The sequence below is a fragment of the Rhipicephalus sanguineus genome, chromosome 2 (genome assembly GCF_013339695.2).
Source record: "Rhipicephalus sanguineus isolate Rsan-2018 chromosome 2, BIME_Rsan_1.4, whole genome shotgun sequence".
Lineage (NCBI taxonomy): Eukaryota > Metazoa > Arthropoda > Arachnida > Ixodida > Ixodidae > Rhipicephalus > Rhipicephalus sanguineus.
In genome coordinates, this window is record NC_051177.1 from 217,182,668 (window position 1) to 217,207,694 (window position 25,027).

The 25,027-nt window shown below is 46.8% G+C and overlaps 1 protein-coding gene across 1 annotated transcript in view; it reads left to right on the forward strand.

Moving 5' to 3' along the window:
* Positions 1 to 1,160: 1,160 nt before the first annotated feature.
* Positions 1,161 to 25,027, forward strand: part of LOC119384086 (luciferin 4-monooxygenase) — a 45,485-nt gene continuing 21,618 nt past the window's right edge. The window contains exons 1-5 of the mRNA XM_049413051.1: positions 1,161 to 1,189; positions 1,742 to 1,910; positions 10,694 to 10,969; positions 19,641 to 19,785; positions 22,546 to 22,818. Of these exons, the coding sequence (XP_049269008.1) occupies positions 1,161 to 1,189; positions 1,742 to 1,910; positions 10,694 to 10,969; positions 19,641 to 19,785; positions 22,546 to 22,818 (892 nt within the window). The remainder of the gene's footprint in view (positions 1,190 to 1,741; positions 1,911 to 10,693; positions 10,970 to 19,640; positions 19,786 to 22,545; positions 22,819 to 25,027) is intronic.

Genomic DNA, 25,027 nt, shown 5'->3' on the forward strand with positions numbered 1-25,027 from the left:
AAGTGGGATCTGCCTTATTTTTACACCTTCATTTTTGTTTTGTTTTTTGTCGTCATGGTATTGTACCAAGCAGTATGTATGCTTATTTTCAACTAGCTAAAACAAAAACTGTGCAACATAAGATTCTTGGAAGGGCTATATAAGTTTATAAGAGAGGCTCAGGCGCCATCATATGAAAGCAGCAGAAGGCGCGTGACGCAGACGCGTATTAAGGCCACAGGGTAAGCCCTATACCTGCCATGCATTTCTGGCCATTTTGAGGTACCGTTTTCTTAGTGACTAAAAGGGATATCCACATAATGCATATATCATTCTCTTCCAAATTTCCGCTCTTTTACCTGAAGCAGACTTATTTCAATATTGTCAATATTACAATTTTGGTGAATTTTATACCACTAAGACCTAAACTTGGAGTTTATTTGCATCTTTTGAAATTTTGTTACACAAAAACTCTAAAGTGCATAATTTCAATTTTTCTTCAGTAGTTGTATGAGTTTTTGCACAATACAAGAAAGAATAATCAACTTGTAATCTTGGAATCTATAGGAAATAATGATACCTAAGTTATAAAAAACATGGTTTTGAGATATTCGTGTTTAATGTTAGAAAACAGCTGAAAGGCGGACATACTTTGCCATAAACGCCTCTCAACAAATTTACATAGTAGCTACGAGCTTGGTAATGATTGCCAAAGTCAATTTTTCAACGGGTACTCGCGCATATGTACTTGAGCGAAGCGCTGAAGAAGTCATGCCAGTGCATCATGCATAAAAGCTTCAGACAGCAGGTCTCACGGTTGAGCGACGCGGGTTACCCTAAGCTCCTCATCGTGTCAGTTGCAGAAGGCTTGCATAGAAAAGCGCTAGAGAAAGATTCCTAGCAAGTGGATAGCACCTCAGACAAAAGAAGAAATTTTGCCGTCATCCCATACATACATAAGTTAATACAGAAGGTCGCTGAAAGGTGTGACACGAACGTTCATTTATACAGCGCCTCATACATTGGTGAGCCTTTGTAGGAGCACAAGACCTGATTGGACAACGACACCGTATCTGAAAAGAAGCATTGGAACGAATTTGTTGAATGTAGCGCGTGTGTTGTTTACCGGATTCCACTCACTTGTGGAAAGTCCTGCATTGGACAGACCGGTAGATGCATAAATGATAGCCTGCAAGAGCATAATAACAAAGTACGTAACGTTGCTCCTGACGGTTTTCTTGCCCTTCATTGCCACAGATGTAAATGCAAGTCTAGATTTAAGGACACGGCCATCCTGAGTAGAATTAGGTGCGATATGACGCGGTTGGTAATGGAGGCCTGCAGAATTTCAACGTTTGGTGACGTATGTGTGAGTAGTCCGTCAGTGGTGTTGTCAAATAAAGACCTCGATTACATGTGTCCGCGATAAACTGTTTTTTGTTAAGGAACTAGGAAAAATGCACTCGCGCGTCATGAATGATATTGTGTTTCATGACTGTCATGTATGCGCGTAATTTAGAGTTTATGGTTGTGAGAGCTACGCACACGTGAGGTATGACGTCGTGAGGGTATGTATACTAGCGGGATCAGTGAGCAATAAAGCAGTTGTTGAAAGTTAGCGCTGTGTTGTGTCGAACGTGTTTGTAGTTTGTCCTTGTCCTTAGCCTGCGCTACCATCAAAAGTCATGCTATAGCAAGAAGCCCGAATTGCCATCCTCATCGATTTCTAATAATCCCTTCATGGTTAAACTTAAAACTGCAGGCCATGCTTTTCCTGGGATGCCAGCGACGTGGTGCTTATTGCGGCGCCCATCACACATGCCTCTGGCTTCCTGTGCATCACTTTTGGAGTGCTTCTTGGCGCCACCGTTGTGATGGAAAAACCAGGTGCTAACTTGACACACACCAGCCAGCTCGTGAGCCAGTACAAGGTAAAGGGCGAGAAAAATTATCACTTTGATTCGGAGTGCATTTGTTCTTCTTTTATAGCTCACCGGTATTAAGGTAGCAAGACAAGGGACTGCATAGATATTGAAAAATTGTGTTTATGTAAATGGTATTCAACAGTAAATAGATAAGCCATTTTATTCAGACTTCTTTATCAAGAAGGTCACATCATTTAGGCTGATGATTTTTAACAGAAGAAATTAGGTCAATAAGTATAACGCAATACTCCGCCCATCAGAACTTTCTGGCATTGTATAAGCGGGCACTGCTTGTGGATGTGACGAGGGTGGCGATGCGGGCTTGTTGGTTGGTCATACTTGAATGAGTTGAGCGCATACGAGGACACGGACAGAAGGAAGAGACGTACACACACTGGCGTTTGTGGATGTGGCCAGCTTCAACGAGAGAATCGAAACGCAAGTGTTGAAGAGTGCAACGCAGGGGGAGAGGGAGATTTTTGAAGCTTTGGTCATTAAAAAAGAAGCTGACGCTTGTGTCAGCAGTCCCTCTTTGGATCTCTCTGACAAGGAACTTGGCTATCTGGAAAGAAACTGATAACTCTTCTGTGTTGATTAATTTTTCGGTATTAACAGGACCCTTGCGCGCATGCGCTCGCCAAGTTGTCTATATATACCTGAATGTTATGTGTAATAAAGTTTAGTTGAAGTCTAGCGTTGTCCTGTATTCCTTCTTCTCGTCCTCGTCTTTTTCGCTAGTAAACATGTCCTATTATAAGAAATCAAAACTTCATTCAAAGAAAACTCTCATTGAGGAAAGAAAACAGAAGTGTATAGAAGGTTTAATCAGGATTTAAATGACGTAATGCATAAATCATATGCATGATAGCGCATACAGAAATGTAACCATACAACAGCGTTTTCGCTATGTACATCAGTATAGGCGAAACATCAAAATATGCGCCAGGTTTTGTCCATCGTTATATTTTATTGTTCTTCATGAAGCAAACATTTTTAAATGCATTTGCGAATATCTTTGCATCTTTTATCTGAAGTGGCATCTTATTCCATGTTTCAACTCCTGCGAACTGCAGTAAGCGTTCACCATAGACGTTGTTGGTAGGTTGAAGATTAAAATTGGGTGATGTCATGCATCTCGTTGCGCAGGAGGAGGAAGAAAAATGGATATATCAAAATGTACACTGTATGCAGTGACATTACTGAAGGTGACTGCCATTTTATGTTGTCATATATAACCATAAGGTAGAATTTAAAACCTGTGAAACGAAGGAGCACTGTGTTGATTATAGGCCGCATTACTTATTATTCTAAGTGTTCGCTTTTGTAATATGCGCATAGGTTCAATGTAAGCTTCAAAGGTCCATCCCCATGAGTCTACGCAGTGTGATAGTTGACAATGAACAAATATGAAATAAAGCACTCTGACCATACTAACATCACAATAATTTATAACGCTACTAATTTCCAGCAGCTAGTAGCACGCTACAACCAGGCGCTAGCTTAGTACATACAAAATTTATTTCTTTTTTTTCCAGTGTAATTGGGCGTCGATTGGTACACCTAGATATTTAAATTCTATTAGCTTCTCAAGTTGGCAGTTGTTCATTCTAAGCCGAAAGGACTCATCGTTTACATATCGGTAACTGGAGTGAAAGATAGTATGTTTAGTTTTCTGTGCATCAGGTGTTAAATTAGTCACCGTTAACCACATACAAATATTTTTAGCTCTTAGTTAGCTATATGTTTTAGGTCGGCTGTGTGGTCAAAAGTAACCATGAAAGCTGTATCGTCGGCGTGCATTAGCAACTCAAAACATTGCGATTTCGTCCGGACTTGTACGCCACAGTGAGGCCAAATTTTTGGAGTCTGAGACTCCAATGTGCGAGGTGGCCTGAAGTGCCCCTTGTGTTTGCGGGTGATAGCTTACGACTTTGAAAGGCCTAATAAACAAGTAGACGGGGCTAGTTGGTACAGATCTATCTTCGTAGGAAGCGAAAAACTACACACAGGGACAAGAATGAAGAAAGACACTACACAAGCGCTTATAGGGTTACCAGAAAGGATGGGTGAAGTGACGTATCAGTTAAGGGGCCGGCAGAACTAGAAATCCAACTGAAGGCCAGCCGTACAGGTACGGACAAAACTTTGATGTGGGCCAAATGATGGCAGGCAAGGCACCCATTTTTCTTCATGGAATAGTTGGCTTCAGCTTTGGATAGCAACTAGCCAGCGTAAAAGATGTCCTCTTGCCCGTCTCTTGGCCGTCCGTCCTCTGTACAAGCACAGCGCCAAGCCCTACGCATCTTGTGTCGGTATGTATTTCGGTAAAGGCATTTTCGTCAAAATGGGCCTGGATCGACGGCGACTGCAGGAGTCGTTTCAGTTCTTGGAAGCCTTTGACCTGCTGTATTTTCCGTTTGAAATCGTCGTCTGACTTTGTGAGAAAAGTTAGTGGCTCGGTGATGCCGGAAGAACCCTTGACAACCGCCTGTAATTGTCCAAAGACCAAGCAAACTATGCACTGCCTTCTTGCCGTAGTGCTGCGGGAAGTATTTGACAGCAGCCTTCTTTCGAGGATCAGGATGAATGCCGAGTATGCTGATGATGTGGCAGATGAAGAGGAGTTCTTTGTACGCGAAGCGCCACTTTTAATGATTGAGGGTTAATTCCGATTATGGATTGCTTGAAGTATGGCTTCAAGTCATCAGATATTTCACCAAGCTTTGCGGCGAAGACAAAGACGTCTTCCAGATTACGAGACGTGTCTGCCGCTTCAAGGCTGTCAACACCGTGTCCAGAACGCGTTGAAATGTAGCCCGTGCCGAGCAAAGCCCAAACGGCATGACTGGAAACTCGAAAAGGCTGTCTGGCATGACGCATGTGGTTTTCCATGAATCCTTCTCGTCGAAATCAGTTTGGCAGTAGCCCGTCTTCCAGTCCATAGACGAAAAATAACGCGTGTTGCATAGGCGGTCCACCGAATCGTCCCTCCGCGGGGAGAGTACACGTCCAGCTTTGTGGTCTTGTTCAGACAGCGATAATCGACTCAGAACCGCAGCGTTGCGTCCTTGTTCTTCACTAAGGCCACTGGAGACGTCTGCGAACTCCTGGACGGCTGGATGACGTCATCGTGCAACGTTTCGTTCACTTGCTGCTTTATGGCTTCTCGTTCTCGCGCTGAAACTTGGTGGAGGCTTTGAAGAAGTGGTCTCGAGCATTCCTCGGTTATTACCTCATGCTTCACGATTGGTCTTTGTCGGATCCTAGAAGACGACGGGAAATAGTTATTTTCTTATTGGAGGAGACTTCTGAGCTGCTGTTGTTTGTGCCTGGGAAGACTCGGACTAATATCGAAGGTTATTTCAAGGAGTCGTACCATCATTGCTGCTTCAGCAGTAACTTAGAGGACAATGACATTACTAATTGCGGCGAATTCTATTGATGTAATCTTGATTGTCTTGTAAAGGTGCCTATATCTCCGGCTGAAGTTAGTCACATTTACCTGTGGTTTTCTTCTGCTAAGTTTCAGTACTCCCGTCGCTACACCGATCTCGTGTTCTAGCAGCATGTTCTGGCAGCTCTCAACGATACCAACAATGTCCTTGGGTGTTTCGGTGTGAACGGAGGTATTTAACACTTGCTCGCGGTGTTACGGTGACTTGATGCTCGAGTGGATTAAGAGCGCAGTGAGTGGGCGTCATATTTGGTGATAGCGCTTCCTCCTTGGCAACTGTTATCGACATGGACCTTAACACTTTCCTGTTAGCCCACTATCGATGGTTTTCAACTTCAAATGGTACCGTGTTTGATGCGCTTACGGACAGCTAATGTTATCCATCGTATAAAACAGACACAATTTCTCTAGCTGCACTGTGTCATTGACTTTTTCTGCCGCAGACGAAGCTTTCAACTGCCTTTTAAGTCACGAGGGCCGAAGGCTCGTAGCTTCAAGGATAGCGTCGACATCGTGCGCACCTGCCTCTCGGAAACGGGAAACTTCGGCGAATGCCGACAAGTCTGATTCATAATTTCTTCGTTATGGCAGCAGCGAAGACTCGGAAGATGATTTTGACTCATCGGACAGCAGCACAGACAGCGAAAGTGTGTCGAACAGCTGCGGAACGTCGACAGGTTTCCGCCAGTAACTTTCGTTTTGATCTCCGAACCGAAATGACCGTTCTAAAGATATCCGGTCTGTTCTAAAGGTCACAGCTGTTATCTGCAGCGTGTCAAAACCAGTTGGGCGGGACCGCTTGCCGGCGACTGCTCAACGAGGGGAATTTAGCGCGAGAAGGCGACCCGCAGTGGACTTCTGCATTGCGCTCCGTAGTGCCGCGTGGCATTTCGTCTGACCCGTCGATTTCTTCGTGCTCTTTTTTGCCTGAAAAATAATCGCCGAGATGTGAGATACCACTAATGGCTATGCATAGATGTATGCTCTTGAGACAAAACAGAACAGAAAATGAATGTTTTATGCAAGGCATGATGCACAAACTGATGCACAAGTTAGGTGATGCTTCACTGCATCACCTAACTGCATTGCGCAGTGTCACCGCAGCGACTTGGGCGAACGTTTTCGTTTGTGTCTAAATAACGGCTACAGATAGAATGCTTACATTTTAAGGGATTTTAGATATGACATTTTCGGTCAGAACGCATATTTTGAAATGCTTGTGTGCTCATTTTGTGCAAGGTACCATGTATGTTCTTACAGAGTGTTCTCGTTTTTCTTCAAAATGTAATGACCAACGTATTCAGACAGAAGTTATTAACTGGGCCGAAAAGGTCGTGGCGAGCTACCGTATTTACTCGAATCTAAGCCGACGTTTTTTTCGAAAAAACGATGTGCGAAAGTGGGGGGGGGTCGGCTTAGATTCGAGTACAATGAATAGGTTTTTTTACTTTTCTGGCCTTGCGAATTTCGGGGGTCGGCTTAGAATCGGGGCCGGCCTAGATTCGAGTAAATACGGTACTTGTCACCACCATTCGAACCACCGGCAAGCTAAATTCAACGACCTCGCTGTGCCGTCAATAAAGTTTATTCTCCCTCTCTCTCTTGAAAATATTTCTATTAAAGGTGTTTTCGCACATTTTTTATTAATGCTTGCTTTAAATTTAATGTAATTAGAAAGCGCATTCCTTGGTCTACAGATTAGTAGCATATACTGCACACATCAATAATTTTCTGAGGCAGTAGGAAAAATCACAGCATATCCGCGGAGTGAATGATGATGAGTGGGCGAAGCTGCGGAGGTTCATCGGTAAACCGTGAATCTTCCGTGAATTCTGCCCAGTACATCATCACCGACGTGAGATCGGGCGCGTTTATACTAAAGGTTCGATGAGTTATGACGACTTGCAGCTCACTTTAATTTTACATGTACGCTGTGAATTTTCATTGTTTAGAAAACCATTGCTTTAGAAAACATCTGGCGTCTTTCGTTAAGCAGCTGGCGCCGTTTCGTTTTGCTTTAGAAACATCTGGCGTTCTTTCGTTTTGCTTTTACAGAACATCTGGCGTCTTTCGTTGGTTTATTTCATCAATCAACGGCGTTTTGAACAAAATTTTTATTGTTTAATCACGCACAGGAGAAATCTCACCAGGCACTACCTTGGAGGTAAAGAATGGCTGCTAATGGGAATGAGAGACAGAAGAAGTCGGCTTTTAGCTAACGCTGCGAATTTTTTATTGTTCAACAACGCACAGGAAAAATCTCCCACCGGCACCACCTTGGAGGTGAAAGCGTAAGACTGGTTACTCACAACGACTAAGACTACGAGGGACGAACGGGTGCCGCCTTAAGGAGCTTCGCCCCTAAAATTGTTTACTAGTGTACCCAAAGCAGATGCCTGATCCCTCCGTCATAGGAATCAGTATAACAAGACAGTGAAACGTCTCGTCGCAGAAGTAGTTGATTGTTTATAGTGCATTGGTATATGGGAGCTTGTGCAATGTCTATTGTTGTTTGGCAGATATAACACCGCTTGATGTGGACGCACCCACGCTGACGCCTAGCGTCGTCCCGACGACTACAGCCGAAGATAATGATTTAACCCTTGCGGTAGCTGAAGTCGTCAAGATATACCAAGACACCGCATATGGTGAATCCCTCACAAAGATGGCATCAACAAGCACATAGCGCACACTGATACTCGATTTCCACTCCTTCAAAGCGTCGTGGAACGCGAAGAGCGTCGTGCCTTTGCTCTAGCCTGGACAATAGTTGGATAGCAAAATGAAGTCTTCCGGTTCGATGCCTAGCTCTTCGCTGTTTCAAGGTGCGTTGCGTTCAGTGTAATCGAAGAGAAAACCCGTACTTTCTGCGAAGCGGTTGTTACCAGTTACCTTGCCTGCTCCCCGATTACACTGAACCGCACACAACTTGATGCAACAAAGAGCTGAGCCTTGAAGGTTTCCGTGAACCGGAAGTGCTGTAGCAGACGACGTGCCGGAGAGCAATTTTATTCATAAGGATGGATGCTATGAGCGAGGCTTGGGCTAAAGCCACCACCCCGCGGTGTGTTAAAGCGTGGACGACATTATACTTCTCCTATTGGAAACGCGCCGAATGGGATGGTCGTAGCAACGGTGCGTTGCAGGAGCTAATGACGGAGGCAATGCAAGTTTTTTTTCGACCCTACTGGCACACATGTCGCCACCTCGTTATAAACGGGACGCTCATAACATCGATCCAGGAGCACTGTGACAGGAAAGTGTGAAAGATAAACGGCACGTTCATGTAGCCTCCCGTATGTGTTTGAAGGTAGCTCAGTGGGCTAAACGTCCGCTAGCTATCATTGCGGATCGAAGTCGTGGGTTCGACTCCTGTCAGATGAACTATTTCTGATTGTATTTTTTATTTACCATCTGATGGGGTTCATTTTGCTGACGTATTTCCGTGACGGAAATAGGTGAAGGAAGTTTTGGTGGACCACGGCTTGAAACATTTTCGTGTTAAAATGGCCTACTTTAAGTGTTAGGTCATTGACTAAGCCATGTTTGTTTGGGAAGTCAATGAAAAGGATAAAATCACTCGAGCAATGCTGAAGATTTACGGAGAACGCCGTGTATGTCAGCTTATTGATCGGGACTATAGCAGTTCAGATTCCAGCTGGCGCTATTAGGCAACCTCGTGCTGTTCGAATTTCGGGGCCTTCCCAGTTTAGTCTTTACTTTCCTCAACTTCGCGGCTAACAGGCCACTCACGACAGGGTGGTCGGCTTCGATGTCGACAAGGGCGATGACGTTGTGGCCATCGATAGAATTCGTCGAGGTCGCTGGTTTGTCGTCTTGCGTTGCGGCTAGGTCGCGGCATCGGATAACGGCCACATCGGCTCGTCCCACTGCTGTTACGTTTCGACGCTGCTTCGCTGTCTTAAGACACAGTTCCCAAATCTTGGCGTCGCCTGGATGCCTGCGAGCCTTGGCCTCATCGAGAATAATGTTGCAACGTCGTCGTCGTAGGTGAATCTATTATCTTCGATTTTTCGAAGGACAGCAACCGCACCTCCATCGGTTGCTTTCTTTTTAATCTTCCGGATACGGACTAACCAACCGGCGCCGGGTTGGGCCAGTGTGTGGCCGACGATAGGATATGTACGTGTGTCTCCAGCAATTTCGTTACGGACGACGCTCGTGATGCTGTCCAATAATGCGATGCAGAAGAGATCGCAGGCTCGAGGTGTCGACTCCCAATTCTGGAACCAGATTCTTCGAGGTAGAAGTAGACGTGACGCAGCTTGTCTTCGGCGTTCTACTTCTTGAAGGCGGCGACGCGGTCGTATCTTTTAAGCGAGGTTTCCGGGTCCTCCACTGATTACACGCGGTAGGTTAGTGGTACCCTGAATTGCTGTAGCAGGATTGATGTTGAGTGCACTGGGCCAGTCATTGTTGCTGCTGCTGAGGTCATGAACTTGGACTGCCGTTTGTTGTCGGTGAGGGGCTCGTACTGTGGTGGTAGTTCTTGCTGTTGCGGATAGTTACGATCCTGGATGTCCTTAGAGTCTTGGGATTGGTTCGCGGCTTTTTGTGGGCACCCGGAACGTGAACGAACCAGCACCTCCACCAGATGTAACGTGGCTGTTACGGTGAAGGACGCAGAACACAAGTTGGTAGAGATGAAAACTCTTTATCAGGCGGAATTGTGCACAGTAAAAGGAGTAACACTAAAAGTGCAACAATAGCGGCGGCACAGTCGTCAGTCATTGAGAAACAACTGAGCAGCCGGTAAGGTGCGTCGGCATTTTCACATGTGGCATAGAAGATTCCCGCGTTTTCGCTCATGGCTGCGCTAGCTCTAATATAAACTAAACTTTTCGCGTTCAGATCGCAATCTTACATAAAGATTCTAAAATAATCGGGACGGTTCTCAGACATTGCAGCGAGGCTGTACAGAGCGTTGGTTACACGCCTAGCACGCCAATTACATTTTCTTATACACACAAAAAAAAGCGAAAGAAGCGCGCGGGGCAATATCATGGTCAGTTCCAGGGCACCAGACGTAACTGATGGCGCACGTCATGGCAACGGTGCCACGATGACGTCCGTCGACAAGTGCCATGACTCGTTCGCCAAGTTCCGTTGGAAACACAGCCCGCGATCTGAGGGTGACGCAGCTGCACTGAGTGTTCAGACGCATAGATTGCTTGCGTTGAAGTGTTCACCCTTTAGCTTCTGCACGTTGCCTTCTTGTATAGCTGCGTAGGCTCCCTTCGAGACAGTGCACTGCTTCTTTGATGCTGCTACCGTGTTGGGGTGATTACAAGATAGCATTATTCTATTTATTCAGGTAACCGCCATCACGCTCCTACCAGCGCACTTACGCGCAATTGTCGCCGAGATGCTGAAAACGGGAAACCAACTGAAGGGCGTCCGCCGCATCGGTATCGGAGGAAGCGCGTTACCAGAAGCCTTGTACAGAGATGTGCGATCCACTTTCTGCGACTTTGAGTGCTTGGTGAATGGATACGCTTTGACAGAGTCCATGGGGATCCTCTGCTCGCCTTCCATTCATGCGGCCACTGGCATGGACGTTGGATTTCCGGCTCCCTCTTCTAAAATTAAGGTGAGTGCAGCGAAGGAACGGGAATTATGTGATATTATCATTGAAACTATATTGACGTGTTTTTGTTTATGTAGTGTATACCTATCTGCAAAGTATTACGCTCTCCGTGTTCTCTTACGGGTATCTTATTCAGCGTCAGGAATCGAATTTTCATTCTATGCACCTCCTTAGTTCTCCACTATTCACGCGATAGCGTTAAGGAGCTCATTTCCTAGAAATTTCGGCGTCGGCGTCTTTGCCTGTGGGCGACAAATCAGCGTTTTCCGTGATCGAAAAAGCGAATGCAAATAAATATTAATAAGAAATTTCGGTTCGAGTGAGCATTGTACCTAGGCCTTCTGCGTGGCAAGCAGGTGTTCTACCGCGGAGCACGCCAGTGCTTGAAACTGCTTAGAAACAAAAGCTCCATACGAATGTCATGTAATGCTAGCACCCTCCTTAGCAAATGTAATATAGCGTGGCAGAAGCGCAATATCGGACCAGACGTCAAAACATATGAATTCTGCAAGGAGTAGCTGGTTGAAAGCCCATTATAAGCGCGCAGACTTAACCATCAGCAACAGCGTCAACAAAGTGTGAAGCTGAGCGATTGAGTGCGTAGGTTGGCGTGTTGTCTTATGGACGCGTAGTGCGTCATTTGCCAATTCGCGAAAGGAAGAATCATGGCGTAGTGGGCACTTCGCAACTGTAGTTGCAGTAGGCATACTAGGATAGTACGACAATGTTACGCACACAAACGTTCCTTTGCTTGCGGCGCGGTTGAGGCATGCACCGAGAAGCGAAGGAAGGCTAGCAATTGAAAACGCGATGCTAACGGGGCCCGATTACGCTACTGCGTTGTACTCTTGAAGGCGAAGGTCAAGCGTGAAGCGTCCTCGAAGTTTTAGAGGACCTTGCCACCGTAACTTTTTGCACGTGTTGATCTACAACAAGACGGAAACTTGGGCTAGTCGGTTGTAGTGGATAATAAACTGGCACGCTCTCACACAGACGTCGAAGAGAAGCACCGGGATGTAGATGTAGATGTATAATCACCCGGGGTGGGCTCACACCTACCCGGGTGATTGTCCAAGAATCGGATAGCTTAGAAAAATATTGCAACCACTGTTGTCGTCTAAATTGAGGTATGACTACTTGTCGTGCATGGAAATGAAACGAATGAACTTGTGCATGCAAAACATATTGCTGAAACACTGTCTACTCAATATAACTGATTGTGTTTTATTACCAAACACTTTGGACAGATGATTCACGCATTATGACGCTGTCACGATGTGTAAGACGCCTGGCACGTTTTGTTTGAGCACGCGCAATGGACACACGAAGGCAACAAGGTGTGGCATAAACACACACTTCATTCCAATCAACGAGAAAATTACACACACAGAACAGAAATAACTAGAAATAACTAGGTCCCTAAAACACTATAATTAACGTGTCCTATCACAGCCAAGCTCTATACGTGTCCCTGATCACTTTTCAACAGTTCACGTTTATAGGACGTCAAACGTCGGCCGCTTACGATGACCGTTCGCGCCACGGTGTAAGAAAAATAATTTAGGTGTGGACACTCTCCGCCCGCCGCGATGGAGAGCGCGTCCAGATAATGTTCGCCTTTAATACATGCGCCGGCCGCAGTTTCGTGGGGGGCGCTGCGACATGGGGGCTTAAGAAACCTATTGCGACGAGGTGAACGCGCGTTTTTCTTCATTTTTTTTTCACCTCATTGCATTTTTTCACGGCGACTTTTCATATGGCCACGGTGTAAACGGCGCACCCGACGCACATAGCGTCCCTAACAGCGTTGCGTACGTAAAAGCGCGGCGTCTTGCTTAGAGCGCGTGAGCAGTCTTTCTGCTCGCTGACTTCTCACGTGCGCAACGCCGTTACGGACGCTACGCACGCAGCTCGTCTTCTATAGTACATGCGCCGGCCGCGATTGCGTGGGAGGCGCTGCGACATGGGGGCCGAGAGGAGGAAAGAGGCGAACATTATGTGGACGCGCCGTCGGGCGGAGTGTCCGCACCTAAATTATTTTTCTTACACCGTGGTTCGCGCTGTCCCCAGATCGTCGCTCACCGCGTCCGTCGTTACCGTAGACTCTGCTGGTGTAGAAGGGCCCGCTCCGCAAACGGTGCGACGTCCTCGTACGTTGTTCCCCTTTGGTGGCAGACTGAGATTAGTGCCGGCAGGTACTCCTGGCACGTCTCAGCTCACTGGGGCTCGTGCACCGTTGGCATGGCTGACGGGTGGCCGCAAGCCCGGGCTCGTTCAAGGTCGCCGGCGTAAGCGCTGACCTGTCCCGGCCGCTCACTGCACAGCCGGCCAGCTGGACGACCGGATCGTGAAGACAGCTGCTCGCCGAGGCTAGTACTCCGGCGGGCTCCACGCTCCACAGGACTAGGGCAAGACCCAGGCTGCGCGGACCATCCGCTATCTTCTCCGTCACCTTGACCGCTGTTCTCGTCTGCGCGCGCCAGCCCTCCAAGATGGCGTCTCTCGCGCGCCCCTCTCGCTTCGTTTTTAAGTGCGAATGCACTTTATAAGCGACCCTGAATCCGCCGTCCCATAGCAACGGCGCGAGGAGCGGAGAGGAGCGTCTGTAGCAACGGCGCAGCGACGTCACACCCCACGTGACTGCGCGCGCTCCGCCTCCTCACCGCGGTTTGCGCGGGCGCGCGCCGGCTCCGCACCGCTCTTCTAGGTGGCATTGGGTGCAGTGCTTCGCCGCTCCTTCTCTCGCCGTTCGCTCTCTCTCCTACCTGCGCCCCACTCTCCCGTCCGCTGGCTGGGCGCCTCTCAAGAAGAAACGTGTGCTCGAGACGCCGCTGTGAAACGCCAACGGCGACCACAAGGCTGAGATTATGGCCGTCAGGTACAATGACAACACAAACAGGTGCTGATGAATGTGTAAATAAATGGTTACGGTACAAATCCTCGTGTCGTCATTAATTTACGCCATTAAAATTACTGCGCCGTGTACTCTCGGCGCAAGAAATGCATTCGCATTTCGTCACGATTCCCTTCGGGGAGGTGGGGGCATTTTTCTTTTCCATTTTTCGTTACTCGTATTCCGTCCATTTCTTCTCTCGCCTTCCTCTTCTTTTTCCACTTCTCTTGTCATCCCTGACAGACACATTGCAGAGTAGAGACAGGCAACGGAAAGTTAGGCAGAAATCAGTTTTCTAACGTCGATTGGGTGATCTTTCAACAATAGTTGAAATAACAACAGGTAACTCTTAACAGGTAACGTCGTTGACATAACAACAGGTAACTGTCTAGGTAAACTCTTTTTCTAAAACGATCGTTAAAGTATTCTACCCCGTCTGCACGCATGCTAGCTTATAAAACCCTCATTCATCCAATGTTGGAATATGCTGTGGTAATATAGGATCCATTTACGAAACGTAATATTAATCAACTAGAAAAAAGTGCAAAAGAAAGGCTTACGTTTTATTTACAACTCCTACGGTAGAACATCGGTATCCGAGCTATTGATAAAAAGTGGCCTCCAATCCGTTGTCGGCAGACACCGCATTTGCCGACTTAAGTTTTGTAGCGTTAGCTACACTTGCCTAGCCGGAGCCAATTTCGCGTGGATCGTCATGAGCCGTGCTGCGCATGCGCGAGGATCAGTGATGTCACACAGCTGGCTCACCGGTGCCGGCATCTCACGCGCTCTCCGCCACCGCCGCGCGCGGCTCGCCGCTGCTTGTCTGCGCATTCGGGAGGAGTGGCGTTGTAGCCGAAGCAGACAAACTGGCGCCGGCGCGCGCGCAGACTCCGCCACCGCCGCGCGCTACTCGCCGCCGCCGGTCTGCGCTTTCCAGAAAAGTGACGTCGTAGCCTTGGCAGACGTATTGGCGCCAGCGCGCGCGCAGCTATTCGCCCTCGCTGTGCAGTCGCCGTCTGACACTGTGCTGGAGCCGCTTGATAGCGCCTCTTACTGGCGTTTGCAGGTGGGTAACGCCAAGGAGAAGGGGAGCGCAAATTCTGCTCAACGGCGCAGAAGAGCCGAGAAGCTTATCTCATCAGATCCCGAAGTAGTTGCCTGGCAATTAGCGGTTGAGTGTACGAAGAATGGACAGAAGAAGGCTAATAATCCTACACAATCTGGAAAGCTAAGAATAATCAGCTGAACCTTTGCTAACGCTGCGTATATCCTGGCATAGCCGAGCTAAGCCACTGCAGATTGTTCCTGCCTATTATTAAATGGCCATTTAAATGTTCACATTAAAGGCACCCTTCAGTCCTCTTCTGGGTACGCCACTCGCAAGTGACGCAGTAAAATGATAACTCATTTTTCTTCACGGATTAACTGCTACATGTATTCATTCTTCCCTAGAACTATTAATGACTGGAATAGCCTTGCAAATGATGTCGTTTTACATAACACACTGTCACTGTTTGAAAACAGCCTCACCTAAACCATCACTAGTTATTGCATTGTATTATTTGCTTTATTGTAATTATTGTGCTAGTTGTAACATGTATTATGTGTATTACGTTATGTATTATGTTACTCTACCAATTTTCTGAAATAAGCATTTTGAACCTTAGCCGTGTATATTCACATCGTACGTAATTATTGTACTTCGTTTATTTGAATACATGTACATATTCTCGAACATTTTTCCCACCCTGCCATGATCTTTCCACTGAAAGATCGCAGTATTTTTAAATAAATAAATAAATAAATAAATAAATAAATAAATAATTGAAGATGCCTGTTGTGTAAATGAAGTTCAACATAGTGAGCAGGTGGACCAAGGCGTGCACATATGATACAGTTTTTCCAGTTTTTTGCATATGTCCCACAGTACTCATGTTTCTGCGTTATGAGTGTGAACCTCATAATTACGAACAAATCAACCTGTCTGCTCCTGTGAAAATGCCATACTAGAAATTCAAAAGAACCATTATTTTCTGAATAACTGCTGTTTCATTGAGGAAGACGGTAATGCCTATTTCTTATTTCGTACTACATCAACTGTGCAAGAGGAGGGCCCAGTACACATGGCCGTTGACAAGAGAAAAGTGCAAGCACATTAACTTTCTAGATGCGAAGCATCTCTTGCTCAGGGGTATGTCCCGCGGCTTGCTTGTCCGCACTCACACTACGCATGCGCAACTCTCCTCCTTCCCTCTCTACAACAGCTGCGCGTTAATGTCTCCACTTCTCTCCCAGCAGTTGCTTGCGCTTCTCCCGCGTTCTCGCTTCTGCTCCTGCGGCGCATGCGCTACTCTCCTCTCCTTCAAGCCGGTAGAGCGCTGCGCGCGTTGTCCAGCGCTTGCTTCGGTTGACTCCTCTGAAATGCGGGCTCGACATGCCGAAATTCTCTCCTGCGCATGCGCGTCCCCTCCCCCACTCTCTCCTCTCCTACGTTGCTTCCCTCTCGCGCGCCTGTCGACCGCGTTCCCCGCTCGCCCTGTGAGAATTACCGGCCAGGCTAGAGGGAAGACACGACGCGCGTAGTGTTCCCCTTCGCGTTCCAAGACGCGAGGTCGGTAGCATGCCAGAGGTCGGTAGCATGCCCAACAAACGCCAAGGGAACGCGATCGTGCAAGTGCTCCGGCTTCGCATCGCTTCATAGTCCCCTTTAGATGGAGATGGTGTAATTTTTTAGTTTGCAGGAGACCTGTCACTGGTAAATTTGGGGAGGTTGTGCTTCACCTTCGGGCAAGCGTTAGGTATTCGCTTTTGCGCGGTGGTGTGATGCTTAACAAAAATGTTAATGACTAAGATAGTAGGTAGCCTTCGACTATGAAAGCAACTAAATACTGAATATGAGTTATAGAGAACCACTGTATGGCGCGCTAAAGCGTGCAATAAGCGCTAATTGCGGAAACAGATGATCGTTAAGCTGCTCAGAGCGCGCTGCTGCCTTTGTGTGCGGCTCGCGACAGTAGGCGCGCATTAAATGCACTAAATGTAGGCGCGTTACAATGGCATTGTAAGTCGGGCATCTGCGTGTGTAACTTTCATATGAGAACGCACGGGGTCTTCGAACCGCTCAGAACACGCTGCCGCCTCTGGACGCGTGCAGTACCCGGCTCCAGAAATAAGGAAAATTGCTCCACAGCATACGCTCATGCAATGCACATACGTTCGGTCACCTGAAGATACCTTTGTCACGCTGGTATTCACTAATTTAGGTCGAGCGAAGCATTGTAGATATATCGAGAAGCACTCAAGAGGGCACACGTTTGTAATTTTTGTAGCGGCACGACACGAGGAACCGAAGAATTCGGAGCCGAAAGCGTTTACGTCGGCCTGCATGACGCCCCACAAATTATGTATTGACCTTACGCAAACACAAATACACGCCGATGGTACAAGAACAGAAGTTCTGAGTTCCACCGACGGGTTACCAGCCGGTTTGTACCCGGCTGGTAACCCAGCCGGGTACAATTCAGAAGCCCAGAAGAAAGCACACAAGCAAATTGGGGCGCTTTGGTGTAATGGTTATAGCGTTTACTTTAGGTGCGTGTGGTCGTGAGTTCGGTTCCTGTGTCGTGCGTACTTGTATGCAAATGTAATATTTGTGCATAAATACTTTGATGTCTATTTTCTTTTATATCCTGCTGATGAATAGCAGCGGAAAGTGTCTCTAAAATGCTAATATAGTGCCTGAAATATAAATTTCATTTTGTGACCGCTCTAGGGCCTTGTATAAATGGAGGCTTTAAAATTTATCAAAGGAAGCAGAAAAACTCCCAATGCGCTCCGTTGAAGCCCCCTAAATGAGTTAAATAAAAACACCAAATTTACCTCATAAAGACTCTGTTAGTTCCGTCTAATCAATTCCTTAACAAAGGATGTAAATAAAACCTCCTTTTGAAGGGGGGTTTGCGTAGTACCTTGTGAAGCACGTTATGCGTCGAGCAGGAAACTTCTTTAAAAGCTCAAACCCGTTTGCAGTGCACGGTTTCCGCAGCATATTGTCACAGGTGTGGCTGAAGGTCTGCTTAAGACCATAATACGCGCCCGTTATGATGAAAAGTTTGATTCACCGGAAACTGAGCGACTGAAACAGAATCCACGACTTCTCACGCAGGCTGAAGAAGACTGGCACTAGCGCGACTGTATACGTTTATCATTTCAGCGCCAAACGAGCTGTCCGATCTGTGCAAGGCTAGCTACTGTGGTTGCGAGAAACCCAGTTGCCAGAGAAAGGACAAAGAAAGCTTTATTCAGTGTGACAACAACTAATAATGAGCCTCAGTTGTCATGTGGCAAAATATACATTGGACGAACGGGAAGGTGCTCAAACGACAGGCTGCGTGAGTACGTAAATAACGTGCGGACCGAAAGCTCGGGCCATCTCGCTGTTCACTGCAGCACCTGTGGGTGTGACCCTATGTATTCACAGTGCAATCTTAGAGGACGAAGCTCAGTGCAGACAACACGGGAAACTATCGAGGCGGATTGCTAGCTTGGGAGAAACGTGCGTTAGCGCGCCTTAAATTGAGCTGTCAGAAAAAGAATTGTATTATTTAAATGTGATACCAAGGCTGACTTGACGAAGATGATTTTCAGGATGCCCTAAAAATCTTGTAAATATTTCTTTCGCTGCACTTTTAAGTTATCTCCGTCTATCTTTCTCATGCTTTAAAAGTTCTAATCTCGTACCTATGCGCCTCCGTGCGTTGCTACCTGGTTGCTACATTTCTACTTGTACTACTTCGTAAAATAAGCCATTTGTTGCAAGTCAGCCTTGTATCCACGTCGTGCCTCGGTGTCTTCTCATTTCTGTGCGCTATGTCTGTTGCTGAGTCACTTATCAAGCTTGCTGCCTTCCTCAACTGTGGTTTCAGTCTCTTGGTGACCACTCTGTTGCTCTAACTGACCATCGGTGGTCTCTCTAATGCATTACGTGGCCAGCCAAGATCTATTTCCTACACTTGATGTCATCAAAGATATCCGCTACAGCTGTCTGTCCTCTCACCCATTCTGCCATCCTCCGATCTCTCATTTTTACGCCTACCAGCGTGGGTGATAAAATATCAGTTGTGATTTAACAAAAATCGGGAACGATGATCGACATGCACTTGGGATTAAGAGCGCGTACATACTGGATGAATATTAACACTTGCGTGTTCACCCGTGCTTCTTCTTCAGCCAGAACTCTACGCCGTAGCTCGCAGCATCGCTCGAAAAAACTTTTTCTGTAGATGCGGAGGTCAGATTTGCTGCAGCGCTTGGTCGAGGGGCGTGGTTCCTTCCTCCCGCAGACGTTGGCTGTTTGCCTTTCGGTTTCCGCCTACACAATTGCCTGTTACACCTGGAATTCGCACGCTTATGTAGGATTTCGCCTGGGTACGAGGTCTATCGGCCTTTGCAGCACACGGGAAGCCTGGCAAACCGCCTGACCCTTCTCGCACTTTGACGCTGGTGGCGTCGCGTCGGCCGAGAGCACTCTATCACGCTGGTTGCGTCGGGCTGCGTCACCTGCGGAGCTGTCGAAGCTTCGATAGTTGTTCGGTCCAGTTTTTCATGGTTCGAGCTGTTTCAGGCGCGATGGCTGAAATCTTGGCACGGTTTGTAGTGGCGCGCGCTGCGTTGAAGCTGTCGGTTGGCTAATTTAACTTCACGCTGGCGGATATGGTGGTGCGCGATCTCTTTTGTGAGTGGCGGTGTGAAACATCAAATTATTCTTATTTTTTGCAGGTGGTTGACATAGTAACACGGAGGAAACTAGGTCCAAACGAGGTTGGCGAGATTTGTTTTCAGATACCAACGCTATTCAAGGAATACTACAAGAGGCCCAAAGAGACAACAGAACTCTTCGAGGAAGGGGCCTGGTGCAGGTCAGGTATGACGCCAGGAATATCTCTCAACTGAGGGGATCGTGTAAAGAGACGAATGCATACCGAGTGTTTCAATAAATGTGTCCAAAATATTCAAAAATGAGAAAATTACGATATTTGCTGGCGACCTTCACAATTAGTTTTTCTGTAGCGGCAGGCATCTTAATATGGTTAAAGACGTCATTTGGGACTGCAATTCAGAAAGTTGCACTTTTAGAGTAGTGGTATTTGGTGGTTATGTCAAATGGTAGTATTGAAGTTCTTCGCGCGAAGAACCGATTGGAGCTTTCAGATATACAAGAAACGGCGTCTAGTATTGTTGTGGCGTTATGGCATTCCATCAAAATCAACGGCGAAACCGAAACCGAAGCACTGATGAGCGCCACAAGCAGACGAGCAGAATGACGTCACTGTTGAAGACAACGATTACAGAGATGTAGTTCTTCCGCATTCGTCAACGTATATGCCCCATGCGTGCTAGAGTTGCAAGCGCAGTCCGCACACCCACACAACGAAGTCGGTTGATGGCTGATACAACGACGCCCACTCATTCTCGACGTCTCAAAGAATATGGCAGTAGCACTCGTCCGCGTTTCGGCTTCGCCGCTCCATTTGCTTGAATTTTATTACTTCGCAATTATTACTACACGCCAATCTTTCGAAATCTCAAGGCTGTAATCGGTTTTTCGCATGAAGGACATCAACTCTCCCATTTTTCATGACTTCCGAACTCCAGTTAATAAAATATAATTATTCTAACTTTCGTAATTACTGTCCCAAATTATGTCTTTAGCCGTCTAAGAATGTCTGAGGCTACAGAAGTAATTGTTAAGGTTTCGAACAAATATGGCATTTTCCTGATTTTTGAATATTTTGGACACATTTCTTGAAACACCCTGTCTATAGTGTTATTTGCTGTAAAAAAACGCATTAGGCAAACGATTACCCTTGATGGCAGTTTTTTTTAAAGAAAAGTGTCGTGTACCTCTTCAGCTGTTTTTTATATAAAGTCATACGTGCATGTCATGTGTTTGTATATCAAGTCGTGCGTTCATTACGAGGGCAATTGTCAAATTAGACTGGTATAACCCTGGCAAGAAAGCTCTTTTTCGCTCTTTGAACTTGGGCGAACTAAACAGATCTTCCACGTACAGTCGTGAACAATATCATATGAAACCTTGATATTACTTCTAAAGGTCCTACAGGCTAAACGCAGTTGGCAAACACAAAGAGTGTTCAGAACAATAGATGCTCAAGCGGAAAGGTATGTCTTAAAATTTATTACTCCACATTAATACTGGTACATAAGTAGTTTTTGTTGACTAAACATGAATTCAGTGTTTACTAATGTACAGGGTGTTCAAAATAAAGCTTGATGGATTTCTTAAAATTCAGCACTCGGAGGGGCACTAAGTGAGACAATAATTATTGTTGTCAGACGCGCAACATATAAGATTTAATAACGAACTTTTTATTGAGTGCGGCAAGCGGGCATGTTTGTATTGAGAAGTTGAAGGCAGTCGCGTTTCTACACAGTTCCACTTGGAAGAATTCTTCTAGCATGTCTGTGACCGATATATCCCGCTGCAAAGTTTATTTGCGGTTTGCATGATTACGCATGCTAGACAGTGAGCACTGGCGCAAAGCTCTTTCCCGATGCGCCGCGGCAGTTGCTTGTGCCGTTTAATCAACGGATCGCAGGCATAGGCAGAGATTATAACGGTTACCCTTTTGCTACCGGCTTGCGACAGCAAGCAATGACTGCTCGTCACGTCGGGGATGCGCTTTGCGCAAATGCTCACTGTCTTGCATGCGTAATCATACAAACCGCTATTAAACTTTCCAGCGGGATATCTCGAGGCAAAGACATACTAGAAGAATTCTTCCAGGCGGATCTGCGTAAAAACGGGACTGCCTCCAACTTTTCAATACAAACATGCCCGCTTGCTGCACTCATTAAAATGTACATTATTCAATCTCACTTAATTGGGCGTGTGACAGCGATAATTATTGTCTCACTTTGTGTCCCCCTAGATACAAAACTAATCTGCAAAGGTGGTGTTCAAGTCCTTCCCAATGCTGAATTTTAACCACACCATAAAGCTTACCTTTGAACACCCAGTATTCCTCCCGACTGTATTTAGTTTCCCGAACAACCCGCCACGGTGGTCTAGTAGGTATGGTGTTCAACTGCTGGCCCGAAGGACGCCGAATTTCAGCCGCGGCGGCCGAATTTTTGGTGGAGGCGAAAATACTTTAGACCCATGTACCTAAATTTAGGGGTGCGTTAAAGAGCCCCAGGTGGTCGAAATTCTCTGAGCCCTCCATTACGGCACCCCTCGTGCTAATATCGTGGGTTTGGGACGTAAAACCCCAATAATGCATATCATTATTATATTAGTTTCGCAAACAGCACCGCATAACGAGTGTACTGGAAGAATGACTGTTTATTTCATATATAATCTGAGAACACTGTAAACGCAGTTGCAGTTAAATACTGGGCGGCAGTCATTGAAGCTCATCCAATGCATTTGTATCAATGCATCCTAAGACCTTGGCGAAGGAAGGAAGCATGTATTTTAAAGAAATGTGTTTCGCGCTGCGTGCAGGTGTATTCAGAATGCACATTTCCGCTTGACAGATACGCTGAAATGACCTTGTTTCCATTATAGGCAACAGGTTATGCACATGTTAATAGCAATGACATTTTCGAACAATTTGGAGAAACATATGCCCCTATTAGAAAGACAATAAATCTTGTGCAGGAGACGCCGGGTACTACACCGAATCTGGGAGGGTTTTCATTGTACAGCGGCTCAAAGAAATGATCAAGTGCATGGACAATCAGGTGGTACCTGCAGAGCTAGAGGAGCTCCTCTTCGAAGTGCACTCGCAGGACATTTCCGATGTTGCTGTAGTGGGACTGCCACATGCTGAATACGGGCAGGCACCGGCAGCAGTGGTAGTGCTAAAGAAGCCCAGTGCCAACGAGCGTCAAGCTGACGATATCGCCAATAAAATAAAAGCCACAATTTCAGGTTAGTAGCCTTCCCTACAAGGCGCTCCGTCGCTTTCACTATAGAGGCATTCTTTAAAGATCTGTCACACACAATGCTGGTGTGGAAACACAGCTACTTTAGGTCTGAACGTTCTCGAATTTCTCATAATTGCAACGCAATGACGCACCGACTACTGACTACTTCACGTCACTCGCGACAAAGATCTCATTAGTATTGTAGATCTGCATTCGTTTTTGACTAACCGCAGTATCCACTTGGCGAATCCAGTTTAGCAAAACGATTGTTTCGTGCCACATATTAACCAGTCAGCCAGGCTAGAATGTGTTCGTTTGCGGAACCCGGAAACGTTTTCTTTGCGGGTGTTCTGTGCTTAACCCCGCAAACTAAGTTGATAAATATTTCTTAAAAAGACACCGGATGGCACGTATATAATTGATTCTTCACTGCCACATTTCCACCGTGAACACTGAATTCATTTTCTGGATAACTTAATTTATTTCCAATACAGTCACTCTGTGCTTAGATCATAGCAGGTGGGCGACAGATACACAGAAAGCTCATCATGTTGGCTTTTATGCAATACACTAAAAGATCTAATAACATCAACGTTGCACTATACACATAGGAAATTTACACAACTGGAGTGCCTCGCAGTTGTTTTCGCCATACACAAGTTCAGACCTTATTTGTACGGCCGACATTTCAAGATCGTAACCGACCATCATTCCCTATGTTGGCTTGTCGGATTACGTGACCCAGCGGGCCGGTTGGCTCGTTGGTCTTTGCGGCTTCAGGAATATAACTTTTCTGTTGCCTACAAGAGTGGGCGATGCCACGCCGACGCCGATTGCTTATCTCGTCTACCGTCTCCAACTACAAGCACCGATGACGACGATTTCAACAATTACCTTGCGACGGTCTCCTTGGACTTTCCGAGTATGGACATCTTCAGTCAGGAGCAGCTGCGCGACCCATCACTGAGACCAATTATTGATGCCACCAACAGATCTCGACACTCAACGCAATTTGTGATTCGTGACGGTGTTTTGTACCGCAAGAATTACTCAAGCAATGGTGCCCCACTGCTTCTAGTCGTCCTAGAACGCTTGCGCCTTGCGGTGTTCCGAGCAATGCACGACGACATTACGTCTGGGCACCTTGGATTTGCTCGGACGCTTCATCGAATCCGACAGCGGTTCTACTGGCCTCGACTGTGGAAGACGACGAAGCACTGAGTCTCCAGTTGTGATGTATGCCAACGCCACAAGCAACCGACTGCTCTTCCTGCAGGTACACTGCAACAAGTTACGCCACCGACTTCGCCTTTCGGAAAAGTCGGCATAGATTTGCTCGGCCCTTTCCCGAAGTCTTCCACCGGACGCCGCTGGATTATCGTCTGCGTGGATTATCTAACACGTTACACTGAGACGATGACACTTGCTTCAGCCACCTCATCTGATGTGTCCTGGTTCCTACTGCATTCGATTATCCTCCGTCACGGAGCTCCCCGTGTGGTAATAAGTGATCGTGGCCGGCAGTTCACCGCTGACGTTGTCGAAGAACTACTACGGCTCTGTGGGTGCCACTATCGGCAGTCCACGCCTTACCACCCGCAAACCAACGGGCTAACTGAGCGTACCAATCGTACCATCATAAACATGCTTTCAATGTATGTCTCAGCGGATCATAAGAACTGGGATGCCATACTACCTTTCATAACGTACGCCTTTAACACCGCCAAACACGAAGTAACAGGTTATACACCTTTCTTTCTGCTCTACGCTCGCCATCCTCAAAGTTTCCTCGACACCGTGCTTCCTTTCTCGACCAACGAAAACGCAAGTGTCGCGCTGAAGAAGCACGTCGACTGGCCCGGCTCAGAACTCTCTCGTCCCATTCCCGTGCTAAGGCCCGTTACGACGCAAGACATTTGCCAGTCACCTTTGCAACAGGTGGTCTCGTATGGTTGTGGACACCACTAAGAAAGCAGGGACTTTGCCAAAAGCTTCTTTCTAAGTACACCGGTCCATTCGTCGTCGTTAAAGGTTTGAGCGACGTCACCTACGTCATCGCAAAAGTGACAGCTGGCAACCGCCGTTCACGCAAGACGCAACTTGTGCATGTTGCACGACTGAAGCCCTGCACTCAGCGAGCCCTCTGACTTGCTCGGTGACCTTCGTCTGGCCCCGAGGAAAATGTAACGCGGCGCTGGAAGAGCGCGGAAGAA